This window comes from Armigeres subalbatus, chromosome 2 (genome assembly GCF_024139115.2).
Source record: "Armigeres subalbatus isolate Guangzhou_Male chromosome 2, GZ_Asu_2, whole genome shotgun sequence".
Classification (NCBI taxonomy): Eukaryota; Metazoa; Arthropoda; class Insecta; order Diptera; family Culicidae; genus Armigeres; species Armigeres subalbatus.
Window position 1 is genome coordinate 168,306,664 of NC_085140.1, and position 16,660 is coordinate 168,323,323.

At 35.9% G+C, this 16,660-nt stretch overlaps 2 protein-coding genes across 2 annotated transcripts in view; one reads left to right on the forward strand and one right to left on the reverse strand.

Moving 5' to 3' along the window:
• Positions 1 to 16,660, forward strand: part of LOC134211150 (potassium voltage-gated channel protein Shab-like) — a 593,106-nt gene that overhangs the window by 133,658 nt on the left and 442,788 nt on the right.
• Positions 8,702 to 16,660, reverse strand: part of LOC134211147 (potassium voltage-gated channel protein Shab-like) — an 88,947-nt gene continuing 80,988 nt past the window's right edge. Inside the window, 1 exon segment of the mRNA XM_062687790.1 lies at positions 8,702 to 8,906. Coding sequence (XP_062543774.1) covers positions 8,740 to 8,906 — 167 coding nt within the window. The 3' untranslated portion in view covers positions 8,702 to 8,739.

The following is a 16,660-nucleotide window of genomic DNA, read 5'->3' on the forward strand; positions in this document are numbered from 1 at the left end:
GATAGATGTGCTATTTCCTTCCTATTATTGTGAAATAAAAGCTGTTTTTGGTTCTTGCTGATTGTGTTCAAAGATCAAATCTATATTACAGTTAAAGTTTATTGAGTGAAAGTTTCGACAAATCAATCAAAAGCACTAGATATTACCGATAATTGATTCACATAGTTCTAGCTGTTTAGTGTTTAGCCTGCAATTGTAAAGTTGAGGAAATAAAGATTTATCGATTTTTCTGTTTTGATTGCTTTTTCTCGAGGATAATTTTCCTATGATTGAGATTTAGAATGGTCTGTTTTTCCTGTTGGACGGCATTTCAATATTCCTGAGTACAGCAGCATGCTCGATAAGAATTTCAGGAACTCATCTCATTCAATTTAAATTAAATATTTAAATGTGCTGAATCATCCTTTGAAGATTCAAAGAAAATGCTTCTAGTGGTATTCAAATTTCGTGTATTAAAATTAAGGAACAAACCATAATTCAAATACAATCCATCAGAACAGCGACTGGTCCAAAGAATTTATTCTTTATGATATAAAAATTTGAAGAATTTTCCGAAGAATTTCAAAGAATTTCCGAAAATTCAAAGAATTTCGAAAATTCCAAAGAATTTCGAGGAAATTCCAAAGAATTTGAGAAATAAAAAAATCGAGGAAATTCAAAGAATTCTGACGCAATTTCAAACCCAGAAAATTCCAAAATTTCCCGAATTAAATCAAAGAACTTTCGAGAATCCAAAGAATTTCCTGAAAATTCCAAATTCATGAGGAAATTCAAAGAATTTCGAGAAATTACAAAGAATTTCGAGGAAATTCAAATTTCCCAAGGAAATTCAAATTTCTCGAGGAAATTTCAAAGAATTTCCCAAAGAAATTCCAAAGAATTTCCTGAGAGAATTTCAAAGAATTTCGAGAAATTCCAAAGTGAGGAAATTCAAACAATTTCGAGGAAATTCAAACAATTTCGAGGAAATTCAAAAAATTTCGAGGAAATTCAAAGAATTTCGAGGAAATTCAAACAATTTCGAGGAAATTCAAAGAATTTCCTGAGAAATTCAAAACAGTTTTCTGAGGAAATTCCAAGAATTTCAGGAAATTCCAAACAATTTCGAGGAAATTCCAAAGAATTTGAGGAAATTCCAAACAATTTCTCGAGGAAATTCCAAACAATTTCGAGGAAATTCAAAGAATTTCGAGGAAATTCAAGAATTTCGAGGAAATTCAAAGATTTCCTAGAAATTAAAAAAAATCCGAGGAAAAAAAGAATCGAGAATTTCAAAATTGAGAAATTCAAAGAATTTCGAATTAAATCAAAAGAATTTCGAGAAAATCCAAAGAATTTCGAAAATAAAAGAATTTCATGAGGAAATTCAAGAATTTCGAGAAATTCAAAAGAATTTCCTGAGGAAATTCCAAAATTTCGAGGAAATTCAAAATTTCGAGGAAATTCCAACAATTTCGAGAAATCAAAGATTTCGAGGAAATCCAAATAATTTCGAGGAAATTCAAATCGAGAAATTCAAAGAATTTTCGAGAAATTTCAAAGAATTTTCAAGGAAATTCCAAATTATTTCCCGAGGAAATTTTCAAAGAATTTCCCCGAGGAAATTTAAAGAATTTCCCCAGGAAATTCCAAACAATTTCAGAGGGAAATTGGCAAGATTCTGAGGAATGTAACATTTTGACAATTTTGAGGAAATTTCAAAGATTTCTGTAAAAGAAATTCCCAAGAAGAATTTCCTCGAGGAATTTCTGCAAAGAATTTCCTGAGGAAATTCCCAAAGCATTTCCTGAGGAAATTCCAAACTATTTCCGAGGAACGAAGAATTTCCCCAGGAAACAATTCCCAGAGGAATTAAAACAATCTTCCTGAGGAAATTCGTAAACAATTTCTGGAGGAAATTCCGAGAAGAATTTCCTAGTGAAATTTCCAAGAAGAATTTCCGAGGAAATTTCAGCAAAGAATTTTCCTGAGGAAATTCCAAAAAGTTACTTCCTGAGTGAAATTCCAAACAATTTCTGAGGAAATTTGCAAACAATTTCCTGAGGAAATTTCCAAACAGATTTCTGAGGAAATTCAAACAATTTCCTGAGGAAATTCTAAAAAATTCCTCTGAGGAAATTCCAAAGCATTTCGAGGAAATTCCAAAATTATTTCCCGAGGAAATTCCAAAAGAATTTGAGGAAAAATTTCCAAACAATTTTCGAGGAAATTCCAAAGAATTTCCGAGGAAATTCCAAAGAATTTCGAGGAAATTCCAAAGAATTTCCTGAGGAATTCGAAAAATTCCCGAGGAAATTCAAAGAATTTCGAGGAAATTCAAACAATTTCGATGAAATTCCAAAGAATTTCCTGAGGAAATTCAAAGGAAATTTCAAAGAATTCGAGGAAATTCCAAAGAATTTCGAGGAAATTCCAAAAGAATTTCAATTTCAAAGAATTTCAGAAAATTCCAAAGAATTTCGAAATTCCAAAATTTCTCGAGAAATTCCAAACAATTTCCTGAGGAAATTCCAAAAATTTCAGAGGAAATTCAAAGAATTTCGAGAAATTCAAAGAATTTCGAAGAAATCCCAAAGAATTTCCCGAACAAATTCCAAACAATTTCCTGAGGAAATTCCAAAGAATTTCTCGAGGAAATTCCAAAGAAAAATCGAGGAAATTTCCAAAGAATTTCCCGAGGAATTCCAGAATTTCCTGAGGAAATTCCAAAGAATTTCGAGGAAATTCAAAGAATTTCCTGAGGAAATTCCAAAGAATTTCGAGGAAATTCCAAACAATTTCTCGGAAATTCCAAAAATTTCCTGAGGAAATTCCAAAGAATTTCGAGGAAATTCAAAGAATTTTCGAGGAAATTCAAAACAATTTCTGAGGAAATTCCAAAGAATTTCAAAGAATTTCCGAGGAAATTCAAAATTTCCTGAGGAAATTCCAAAGAATTTCCGAGGAAATTCCAAAGAATTTCGAGGAAATTCCAAACAATTTCGAGGAAATTCAAGAAATTCAAAGAATTTCCTGAGGAAATCAAAGAATTTCGAAAAATTCAAAAAATTTCCTCGAGGAAATTCAAATAATTTCTCGAGGAAATTCCAAAGAATTTCGAGGAAATTTCAAAAATTTCGAGGAAATTTAAACAATTTCGAGGAAATTCAGTATTAATTTCTGAGAAATTCCAAAGAATTTTCGAGGAAATTTCAAGAATTTCCCTGAGGAAATTCCAAAGAATTTCAGGAAATTCAAAGAAATTTCAAAGAATTTCGAGGAAATTCAAAATCAAATTTCGAAATTCAAAAATTTCGAGAAAATTCAAAGAATTTCTCGAGGAAATTCAAACAATTTCAAGGAAATTCCGAAATTAAACAATTCCTGAGAAATTCAAATTTCAAAAGAAATTCAAACAATTTCCGAGGAAATTCAAAATTTCCGAGGAAAGAATTCAAAAGAATTTCAAGAAGAAATTCGAGAAATTCCAAAGAGGAAATTCAAAAAAGAATTTCCTGAGGAAATTCCAAAGAATTTCCGAGGAAATTCAAAAGAATTTCCGGAAATTTCGAAATTCCTGAAGAATTAAAAGAATTTCGAGGAAATTCAAAAATTTCGAAATTCCAAACAATTTCGAGGAAATTCAAAAGAATTTCGAAATTCCAAAGAATTTTCAGGAAATTCCAAAGAATTTCACGAGGAAATTAAATTTCGAGGAAATTACAAAAATTTCGAGGAAATTCAAAACAATTTCCTGAGGAAATTCCAAAAATTTCACAGGAAATTCCAAAGAATTTCACGAGTGAATTCCAAAGAATTTCCAGAGGAAATTCCAAAGAATTTCTCAAGCAAATTCCAAAGAATTTCCCGAGAAAATTCCAAGCAATTTCCAGAGGAAATTTCAAACGATTTCTCGAGGATATTCAAGAGAATTCACCGAGGAAATTCCAAAGAATATCCCAAGGAAATTCCAAAGGGTTTCCAGAAGAAAATCCCAAAGAATTTCCGAGGAAATTCCAAAGAGTTTCCCGAGAAAAATCCAAAGAATTTTGCGAGGAAATTCCAAAGGATTTCCAGAAGGAAATCCTAAAGGATTTCCAGAAGAAAATCCCAAAGAATTTCCAGAGGAAATTACGAAGAATTCCCCGAGGAAATTCTAAAGAACTTCCCGAGGAAATTCAAAAGAATTTTATAGGGAAATTCCAAAGAACTTTCGAACTTAGGAGATTCCAAATAACTTACCGAGGAAATTCCAAAGAGTTTCCCGAGGAAATTCAAAAGAATTTCCCGAGGAAACTCGAATAATTTCCCGAGGAACTTCAAAGAATTTCCCGAGGTATTTCCAAATAATTTCCCGAGGAAATCCAAAAGAATTTCCCGAGGTATTAGCAAATAATTTTCCGAGTAAATTTCAAAGAATTTCCCGAGGATATTCCAAAGAATTTCAAATAATTTTCTGAGGAAATTCCAGAGACTTTTCAGAGGAAATTCCAAAGAATATTCCGAGGAATTTCCAAAGAATTTTCCTAGGAAATTCCGAAGAATTTCCCGATTAAATTCCGAAGAAATTCGGAAGAATTTCCCGATGAAATTCCGAAGAATTTCCCGAGGAAATTGCGAAGAATTTCCCCAGGAAATTCCTAAGATTTTCCCGAGGAAATTTCTAAGAGTTTCCCGAAGAAGTTCCAAAGAATTTCCTGAGGAAATCCAAAAGAATTGGAAATATTGTTAAAATCACTAAAGCAGCTGAACCGGAAAATAGTGACACAAAAGTATTCCACAGCACCAGAGTTATCCCGGGAATCTTTGCAAATGATGATAAAATTGAGGGAAAAATTGGGATAATTTATCAAATCAGAGAGAATGTAATGTGTTCTAAAATTTACCTTTGGCCTTAGCCAGTACTGCAATTTCTCATTTTCAATGTATTCCACAAAATTTCCAAAATGAATGATGGATTTTTATTGGAGACTGAATGGAACCCTTTGGGGACTACGACATTTCTTAAAAAATATATAAGACATCACTTATGGATTGGAAAGTCAGAGGTCCCACTATTCATAACGGTTCTATAACATTTTATACGGATGGCTACACTGCCAAAAATATCTATATAAGATATATGTGTCGCCGTTATACATTTTTGCAATAGCTCCACTCTAATATAATCGATATAAAACCACACATAGATTAAATAATTGCTAATTTGAGACCACACATAAAGTTTATTTGGATATATATTTTATTAGTAGTTCGCGTGGAGAATGGTTATGTGTGCGCTGATATACATCATAAGTTAAATCTATGGATTTTTGCCAATAAATATGTGTGGATTTTTAGTAGTGTAGAAAATTGGAACAAAAACGGGAGCAGAAATCATCGGCCCTGGGGTAGCGATCTCAGTGAAAACAGGAAACTGTCCAAACGGTGTTGCAAACGGATGTTTTTACTATAATCACATGTGATAATGTTTGTAGGGAGAGAAAATAAAGGTATGGCAATGTTTTTACATTCTTTAATCACTTTATCATAGTGTTTTTTAATTATATAATAAGTTCATCACATGTTTACAGATATTTTTACATTTAGCATAGCATAGTAATATTTTCAAATTGAATTGCAGATATTGTAAAGTGTTAGTAAAAGCTTATGAAAATGAAGGTGTATTAGGGAGCAGGATGGACATAGTCGGCGACGGTCAAGCTGGTCGAGCTTCTTAAACACGGAAGTGAGCAGCTGCATCAATCAATCCACCACATTATCCATGGGAGGATAAAAAACTGCCTGCTGGTTGGTTGGATGGCTTCATATGCCCAATCTGTAAGAAAGGGCACAGACTAGAGTGTGCCAATTACAGAAGGATTACCCTTCTGAACTCGGCGTACAAAATCCTGAGACCGCTTAAGGAGTCCTTCATCGGCAACCATCATACCAGGCAGGTTTTCGTGAGGGCTGATCAACGACGGATCAGATGTTTAGCCGGCAAATGATCCTTGATAAATTTCAGGAGTGCAGACCTACCATCTGTTCATTGATTTCAAAACAGCGTACGGTTCAGTGAAAAGAAATGAGCTGTGGCAGATAATGTCCGAACATGGTTTTCCGACGAAACTGTTTAGACTGATACGTGCAACGCTGGATAGTTCGAAATCCAGTATTCGGATTGCAGACGAAGGGCCAACCTCGTTTGTGACCTTAGGCGGTTTGAAGAAGGGTGATGGACTTTCGAATTTATTGTTCAACATTGCACTCGAGGGCGCTAGCGTGCAGAGGAACGGCACTATCACCACACGGTCGCATATACGGGCTTTGGGACGACATCAATCGAAATCGATCGCAGAGCATTAGTGGCGGCTTTTGTCCCACTGAAGAGGGAGACGACGAGGATAGGCTTAACCATTAACTCTACCAAGACAAAGTACATGGTGGCAGGTAAAGATAGAGGAAGAGCTAGTGGTGTTGGTGCTGAGGTGCTTGATGGGGATGTGTTTGAAGTTGTTGATGAATTTGTTTACCTTGGAACGCTTGTGCCATGTGACAATGACGTTTCCCGTGAAGTGAAAAGACGTATTGCTGCTGCGAATAGGTCTTTTTACGGATTACGTACCAGCTTAGCTCCCGCAACATGCAGACGGAAACGAAATTTTCTCTATACAAACCACTAATTCTAACAGTGATCGTTTATGGACATGAAGTTTTGTAGCGAAAAGTGCTGCGTACAATACTCGGAGGGATACTAGAAAATGGTGTGTGGCGCAGACCCATGAGCTGTATCAAGTATAAATACGAGAAAGGCAAGAAGAAGATATTGTGAATCGTATAAAATACGGCAGACTTCAGTAGGATTGTCACTTAATAACGGAAGAAAGAATAGTGAAAGCAATATTCAACAGAGAACCAGATAGGGGCCAGCGACTTCGTAGAAGGCTACGAACACGCTGGCTGCACGCGGTGGGATCGGACCTGGGGACCCATAACGTTCGGGGAAACTGGAGGAACATCGCCCAAGACCAACGATTATGGAGCTCTGCAATACGTCAGGCATAGGTATCCATAGCCAACCAGGTATCCAGGTAGGTAGTAAAAGTTTATTGTATTATACAGCTTAATTTCTTACATCATATTATACTCCATACTCCCATCTTTTTCAGTGTCATCTTAATTTTTTGTTCTGCTTATTTCTGTGACTTTCTGCTACCTTAGCAAAAAGGAACAATTAAATCAAAGGAAGTTCAACAAGACGGGTGTAAACTATGGCTATTTGCTCATATGAAATGTCTCTCTGTCCGGATCTAGGGGACAGCTGCCCGATACTGAAAATGATTTCTCATTACAATTTGATGATTATGGTCGTTATTTAAAATATGGCTTATAGTGCTAAACTCCATATAATCAGAAATTCTATTTTTCAATTGATTCAAACCTTACAAATAAATTAAAAGTAATTTTGAGTTAATTTTCTTCAATCGAATATTTTGAGCAAAGCTTGCACCATAAGGATCTGCTGTTTCATGAAGATTGAAGGACCTTTAAATAATATCCCAACAAAAAATTATGGAAGCTCCTCTCCCAGCACCAGTACCATTTTGAAAAGTGTTTGTTATTTGGAGGAGCCCGGCGCTGGAAAACCTTCCACTATTTGATAAATGGAGATCAAACTGCCCTGCAAGATGCGAATAGTTCAACTCAATGGACGTAGTGATTCGTGTGTAATAAGTAATTTAAAACATGTTTATCACTCTCCCTGTTTTCAATTCTTAGCGTACTACAGCGATCTTCAAAGAAGTCAACAGGATAATCAATTTTTAATGCACAGTTGAACATTTTTAGACGGACGCAACATTTTAAGTTCATTGCCAAACAAAGTTAATCCGTCAGAGTATTTATATTGGGCTAATTTGGCTAATATTTTAAAAAATATGACGTTTTTCAAATCATGTGCATCATCAATCAAATTTACAAGATTAAAAAAATTAGTTACAATTGGTTTGAGCACAGCATTTATTGGGCTTGATTTCAATCTTTTAACGACCAGATTTCTAAACCAAAAACATTCCCAAAGCTATAAGATTTTAAAGCTATACATACAGCTCACACAGTTCAAACCCGGACCTATTGCTTGCGATAATTAAAACCCTTAATTGGTGTATTTTGTAATCTTCTAATTAGATATTTAAGCTCATTTTGTCCCTATGGATTGCAACACAAATATAAACTAGTTTCATGATAGATTTCTTTCAAAAAGCTTGTTGCATCGCACTTAAGTTAGATCATGAAGGGTTGTTCTAAAGAGTTGAAATCGCTAAGAATAGTGTTGATTGTTGCTGCTTGTTGATATCTCCCATTTGTTAGCACGTTCTCGAAAATACGTATTCGTTATTTACAACCCTATCTAAGCTGGAGTCTTGGACTCTTTGTTCTTCGCTGGATACTTTGTTTGTCCACTATGCGCCTCCAAAGTTAGGACTTTACTTATTACAGCCTTCGGTTGCCATTTTTTTTTCATATTGGAATGTTTCGCATTTGCTTAAATCTACCTTTGATATGAGTGCATACAACAATGTGTGTAGATGTTGTGGTAGTAGTATTCAATAGGGTTCTTTTTACAATATTCAGCATGACACCGGGAGGTTACTTTAGTCTAGTGTTCTACGGGACCGATAGAGTGTGTAAGATTACGGTTTGTGGTTTTACGACATCGAAAGGTAGCCCTAAGGCATGTCAGACATATTGGCGGGTTGTTTAGCATAGGAAGATTGGCTATCTAAGGTAATCGCTAAAACTGTTTATCATACTCGGTGATTCGGCTCGTAGCTCTTCATTCAGCTCAGCGAGCCTGGAAGATAACGGTGGCTGGCGTCGTCTGGCGGCCAAGGGTGTAGCAACCAACGATTCTGCTGGGGATTCCATCCCGTCACTTTGTTCACCTGGCAAGAAGTTTCATGAATCAACTGCGATTATATATGTTTGATGCGGTACAGAAACGGTGTGATCTAACTTTACTTCTAAACGATCGGGTTGAACACTAATTCTAAGTAAAACTAACCATCCTTTAACGACCAGCAATATTTTCCTGATGGATTTATTATCTTGCAAATTATTATAATCGATAAAACTAGAAGCGAAGAATTACGGAAATATATTGCTAATCATTTTAGATGCTTTGCAAGCGAGTTTCGAATGGTTTCTGATGGTGGATTCGGTTTTTTTTCTAGTGCAGTATGATACCAATATTGGATAGTTGATTAAGTTTAATAACTATTGAGCTATCTCACGAAAATGCAGCTATGCAATAAATAAGCTATTCTGAATAATGTTTTTGATAGATCGTTTGATAGGGTAAATAATATCTCTGTATGAAGCGCTGCTGATAACTTGTAATGGGAATGCGTTTTACAAGAAAGCGGGGATATCTAAATAAACTAACTAATTTAACTTAAATAATCGAATCGAACAGAACATTTGCTAGAAAATATTGCTGGTGTTTTAGTGTTACTTGTACATTATTAATATTTGGTTTTTGATATTCAATACTTTTTCTACGTTCGCTTATTTTTGTTATTTGTGGAAACTTTGTGTTATATCAGTTTGAATCACATTCATGCGATCTTTCATATATAATATTTTGCTGCTTCTTAACGTTGTGTTTTTCAATCTGCACCATTTGGTTGAATGATATTGTCTCAAGTATTGTTTGATCGAATTACGTCGAAGAAACATTTGGTCGAATGCTAATTTTTGATTTATGAGTAACGTGGTACGATTGATTGGTAGTGAACTAGTTTTAGAGGAATTGCGTAAGTTGTCATGTAATTTGACTCATAAAGCCACAATTTGTCTTTAGATACATCAACATCACATGGCACAGAAGTTGTGGAAAAAAAATGTCAAAAACGTATTATTCAAGAATGATTAACAACTTTCTTTGGATAAATCGGGGTCTAGTTTGAACATTTTAAAAACAAAAATTTTTGACGTAATTTTCTGTCAAATTTCCATTATTACAATTCTGATACATTATTGATTCGTTGATGACGTTGATGCATTCCGTCTTAATAAATTTAATATTCCGAGAGTTTATTTTATTTATTTTTTTAAGAAAATCAATAATGTAAAGTAGTCCTGCTCTGTCCTAATGAGTTAATATTAAGCGGAATCAGAGCATCCATGAAAAGAATGAGAAAAACTATGCATGAAAAATTGAACTATTCTGTCTGTAGCATTTTGATAATAATTGCCCAAATGCTCTACTTGACGAGCTCCCCGAGCAGTACACATGTTACGCATAGTTCATAGCAACTCATATATGACCAGATTTAGTCACAACTAAGTTGATGCAACCAAATTCGCTTAACTTGTGCTGCTAGGGTCGGTGGTCTAGTGGCTGTCGCTTCTGCTTTATAGGCAGGAGGTTGTCGGTTCAATTCCAGGCTCGTCCTTTTCCTACATTGTATTTCTCTGTTCGTTCTGTGCTTCACGTTTTACCAAAACGATTCCAACTGTTATAACCTTTCATACTAACAATTCCAAAACCACCTGTGGCACCTATGAAAGGTCGTAGAGTTCTCTGCGTCTTTCTTAAGTAATATCTGTGGTAACGGATGAAAGTGATGCTACTCTCATACAATAGTCCAGGCATGTGCCACATCCCGATCAGTAGATGGTTACAGATTTTCATCAGAACTTGTTTTTCTGTTACAGCTTTTTTTTATTAACAGAGGTTGTTATAAAACATGTACGATTTATAGTTAAATAATGAAAATTGTAACAAAATTCCTTTTAGATTTAACAAAACCGTTACTAAAGATGGAAAGTGATGAATATAACAAAAATTATTAGCAATTATGTTATTGAAAAGAACAATGTTAGCATAACAAGTATTGCTATTCATAATTATTATATCATGTTGTGTTATAATGTATATAATGTTAAGACGATCATGGAACATTCTTTTCTTCATCCGGGACAGATTACTTATAACAAAATTATTGCAGATATTGTCATTTGTCATTGATATAACGAATTTGTGCGGATTGCTCAATGCTAATGCTAATTGTCTAGACTTCTAAACTTGGTCGTAATCGACAAAGCAAAACGTTATAGGGATCTTTTCCATATTTTGAGATAAAGTAGTTATATGCTATCTTTTCCTTTACGAACATGTCACATTATATCCAGGATACCTATGGTACTCCAAACTATTTGATCTACGGGACACTTGTCTTACTTTTGAGTTAAAATAAGTCCATACGACAGCATTTCGTTATTATAAACATGCCACAGTATTGCTGAGGACATCTTTTGTACTGCAAACTATTGATATTGAAGGTCTGTATGATCAACGAAGCGTTCTACGGGTAATACTTTTGAATTGGTAATGCTCTATAGAACATCACTCTACTACACCCAATATTTTTTTACCGGTTTACCTGAACTTTCTAAATATCACTTTATTTTTTTTGTGAATTTGTTTGTGGTGTTTACTCAAGACGAGCTAGGTGGTCTAGTGCAGGGCTGCCCAACGTACGGGCCAGACGCGGCCATCGGCTCTATTTTTTGTGGAAAAATAAATTCAGATTCGGCCCGCCCGGCCCTAACTGGCTCGAGCAGTTTTTTTTTTATTATTCACTAGCAGACCCGACGAACTTCATTTCGCCTAAAATTGATTTATTCTCTTATTAGTTCTCGAATTATCGAGAAATTTCAGTTTCATTTGTATGGGAACCCCCTTTCCAAAGCGGGGAGATGTCTCGAACCATCATAGGAACCTTCCCCGGCCCCAAAAACCTCTGCATACAAATTTTCACGCCGATCGGTTCAGTAGTTTCCGAGTCTATAAGGTTCAGACAGACAGAAATTCATTTTTATGTATATAGATTAAGATTATTATTATTATTAAATAACGTAAGTTTTAAATCAAAGCTTGAGCTTGATTGACTGCTCGTAGTTGCTACTCCATTATGACCAGATCAGCTGTTCTTGCACAGAGAACCAACAGATGTTTGCTTGGGACTAGCACACATCTTCAATGTACAAGTACTGGTGATCTCATTAGGTTAGGTCATACTGGCGCCTGCCACTTCAGAATGCAAGTCAATGCAGGGAAGGGGGAGGAAATGATGATGCAATCACTCGCCCACTGCAAGCCGAATATACCCCTGCACTTGCCACGAGTTCATACGGAATTTATTGGAATTTTTGGGTTACATTCGAGAGGCAGAGGTCCGTCTTGGTTAACGAGCTGCCAATGTGATAGAAGGGAGAACGCAACTGATGGAATTTCTAATTGGATGTAGGAAACGAACTTTATAGTTCATTTCCAATTCTAGCAGGTTACTACTATAATACTCAAGTTGAAGGTATAGGAATAGAAATGGAAACGGTATGGAAGTCCATTTCCAGTTCTAGCGATTGCTAGAACATGAGAAATATAGAGAAAGATACAAAGTAGGAGAATGGAACGAACCTGGGATTGAACCCACATCCTCTTGCATATGAGGCAGAAGCAGTAGCCACATAACTACCAAGCCCGCTTCATAAGTTTTAAATCAATAATATTTTTAATAATTTTGCATTTTGCGATCCAAAGATACAAAAGGTTGTTGTGGAAAATTGCGTTTTTGATAAAGATTGGCACGAGTAGTTTACGTACACGTTGAAAAAAGGAAGGCCGGTTTGCTTAATTTGTTCAGAAGGTTTTGCTATAGATCAGTCGCGACCAATTTGGCTGAATTCACAACAACTCGTATTGAGGCTCTTGACGTAGGGATGCAAGTGGATGATGTATATTTAGATCCCAAGGCAGCTTTCAACAGAGTGGATCATCGTATTCTACTTAGTAAACTGGAGAGGTTGTGCGTTTCCACTGCGTGCGTTGATTGGTTCCGATCTGACCTGATGGATAGAACATTGCGTTCGAAAGTCGGGTCATCTCGTTTGGGTCCCTTTTTTTCTTCATCTGGTGTACCACAAGGAAGTAACCTAGGATCATTATTGTTTTCAATATTCATCAACGACGTGACACTTGTGCTAACAGCTGGAGTGCGACCTTTGTATGCTGATGACACCAATATCTACATTGTTGTTAAAAGTCTTGATGACTGCATTCAACTACAAATGCTTGTAACCCGCTTTGAGGAGGGGTGCTCGCGAGAATGCCTGTCACTCAGTATCCACAAATGTCAAAGAATAACGTTCAGCAGGAAACGATATCCTATCATCTTTAATTACACGCTGTCTGGAAGAGTTCTTGATCGAGTGCAGTGTCTCAGAGATTTGGGACTACGATAACCTGATTTCTAAGGCAAACCGATAATTTGGCTGTATAATGAAAATCGCCAAAGCATTTCGTGACATTGCCTGCGATCGCTCTACTGTGCCCTTGATCGATCTATTCTTGATCGAATCTGTTTGCTTTACGCAATCTTCCTTCAACATTTCACTCCTTACGAAAACCGCAGTCGTCTGCTTGGGCTGGCTACTTTAGATGTTCAACGCAAAAATCCTCGACTCTCCGACTATACTCAACAGGGAATCAATATTTCTTAGACACGCATGCGAAACAAGCAACAAAAGAGAACCAAAGAGAAAATTTTGTTTTTGTCGGGGATAATAATGACAAAGATCCGAACAATTTTGTCAACAACAGAAAAGAAGACAATTTTGTTGCTAAATTTTCATCCCGTTATATCCCGTTTGGGTTCTGATAAAAGCTTGTAGTGAGGTGCGTTTGTCAGTAACAAACTCTGTTGATGTTTATGCTTCTATGCGCCCGCTGAGTCAGTGCTCGAAATAGTCGTTATGGTCAACGTGATCCAGTGCGATCTACTTCGTCAAAATCCAACGAAGTATTCCATCTCTTTGATTTTAATTTATCGCCATCTGTTTTCAACGAGTTTGCACAGCACATAGTGGCATTATGGATAAAATATTCGTGCAAGAATAGGGCGAGATAATTTGAAAAGAATAATTTTCTAAAAAACAGCGGCATCATGTGTGTATGTGTACAAATTTTTAAGAACTTAGCGTTGTCCAAATTACTCGTAACAGGATTCATTCGACTGTGAGTCTTGTACCATTGTTTGCTATTGAAAATTGGCCAGATCGGGCTATGGATCAGAAGTTATGGCCAAAATACTATTTTTATGCACAAAACATGCTAAAAAACACTCATTCATATTTTTGCCTTTCTCATATTTTTTAAATATGTTTTTGCACGAGAAAGGCACCATGGATTAATCCGTTTTTTAAGAAATCCTATTTTATTACTGATGACAGACATTTTGAAGTCATGTGCTATCAGAGAGTGTGATACGTTGATCAGCGTAGCATTTTAGGCAATGTAAAAACCAATATACAGCCATTTTCACACACGAAAGAGCTAGTAATATTAGCGAACACCTTTTGACATAGGGGAACTGCTCCGGGAATTTATCCCATGGCTCCGATATTCATCCCATCAAAAACAAAGCAATGGAAAGCAATTTGATATGTTTCTTATTTTTGTGATTTTTTGCAGCAGTGAGCACGCATGTTGACAAAAAGAATCGACAAAATTGGTGATGTATTTCTTTGTTTCGCAATGAGATGAATATATATTCAGTGAGATGGAGATCGGGACATCGGGATCCCCTAATGGGTGCTAACCTAAGAAATCCTCTTGGTACCATTTTCAGGAAGCTTTTCATGAAAAATTCCTATCGTGACTGTTATAGTGTAGTTACAGTAACTCATTTGTAACAAAATTTAGTCACATTAGAGTTGCTGTAACCAAATCAGTGTATGTTTTGATATTAGGGTAACTTATGAAAGGAGATTTTTTTTTACATATATCTAATGCTATCACTACAATTCCTTCTGCTGGAATTCTGGAAAATTCCATCTTCAAATTTCGGAATTCTTGAAGGCCCCTCTTATAATAGTGGAGAATTGAGCTCCCCACTCCTGGTATTTTGGAGTCATCAAGAATTCCGTGGACTTCTTTAGTTCTGAAAAAAATCCTCCCTCAGGAAATTTGCGAAATTCCTTCTCTAGAAATTCCTCAAACCTCATATTACAAGAATACAGGGTTATTCCTTTTCTGAGAATTCTGGGAAATTTCTTTCCAGGAGTTCTGAGGATAAACCTTTTTTTTTAAATGGAAATATCTTTCCTCAAGGATTTCGGAGGACTACAAAAATTCTTCCTCAGCAATTCTAGGGACTAGTACTCTGATTTCTTCCACCTCCAGAAATTCTGAAGAATTCTTTCTCCAGAAGATGTGAGGACTTACTTTTGCCACCAAAAAATCTATAGAACCCCTTTCAACTCAGGTATTTCATATTCCCGAATTCTCAGGAAATCACACCCCACATATTCTGGAGGGAATTCTTTTTCACGAATTCTAGGCAGTTGTTTTTCAAGAATTGTAGAATATTCTTGCTTGGGATTTTTGAAGAATATGACCTTCAGGGGCCCTACTTGGCCGTGGGGTAAGATGCGTGGCTACAAAGCAAGACCATGCTGTGGGTGGCTGAGTTCGATTCCCGGTGCCAGTCTAGACAATTTTCGGATTGGAAATTGTCTCGACTATCCTGGGCATAAAAGTATCATCGTGTTAGCCTCATGATATACAAATGCAGAAATGGTAACTTGGCTTAGAAACCTCGCAGTAAATAACTGGGGAAGTGCTCAATGAACACTTAGCTGCGAGGCGGCAATGTCCCAGTGGGGGATGTAAGGCCAATGAAGAAGAAGATGACCTTCAGGAACACTGGGAAATTCCTCCTCTAAGAATTCTTTCTACAAAAATTTTCCGGAATATTTATTCAGGATTTTTGGGGAATTTAACTTCCAAAAGTTTAGGATAATTGCTCTTGCACGAATTTTGAGGAGGTCCTCTCTTAGAAAGAGGAATTTCTCCTTAAGAAATTTCTAAGAATCTCACCTTTGATATTCTAGATAGTTCCTTTCTCTGACAACTTTGGGGAATTTTTACATCACGAACTATGAGGAAATCTTCTCCCATGAATTATAGGAGTTCTATTCTCCTTTTATTCTGAAGAATTCCTTCGACAGGACTACTTCGAAAAGGTCCTGTGAAAATATTATCCAAGAATTATGGGAGAGATTTAATCTCACATTTTTTTAATTCACTCGAAGCATTCCTTATATAGGAGTTTAACCCTTTCTTTTCCATGGTAGCTATAGGGCTCCATCAAATTTTGCACCTTCCAACATTCATCGAATTATTTCAACAACAAAAAGCACAACTTTATGGTTTCATTAGAGTACAAATATAATCAATTTTGTGTAAACATAGTGAAGCTATTGAAAACAATCAAGTAACTATTGATTTACAACCATAATTTTTTTTTCGTTTTCCACTCATTTAAACTGTGCCAAACAACTTTTGTTCTAGCATTTTTTTCATAGGTGATTCCTTCCTATTGAGAAAAAAGTCGTGGGCAAGAGAGGGTCAAGGGATTCCCTTCCCAGAATTTCTAAAAGTGACTCCAGGACTCCTCTAAACTCCAGGAAAATGTCCTTTATCAGTTCCTGAAAATTTTTATAAGAATTTCAGGAATGTCCTGCTGGAATTATCTCTTCTTTTCTTTTTTGTTGGCATTGTATTCCTATTTGAAAATGATCGCAGCTTAGTGTTCATTAAGCACTTCCACAGCTATTAACTGCGAGGTTTCCA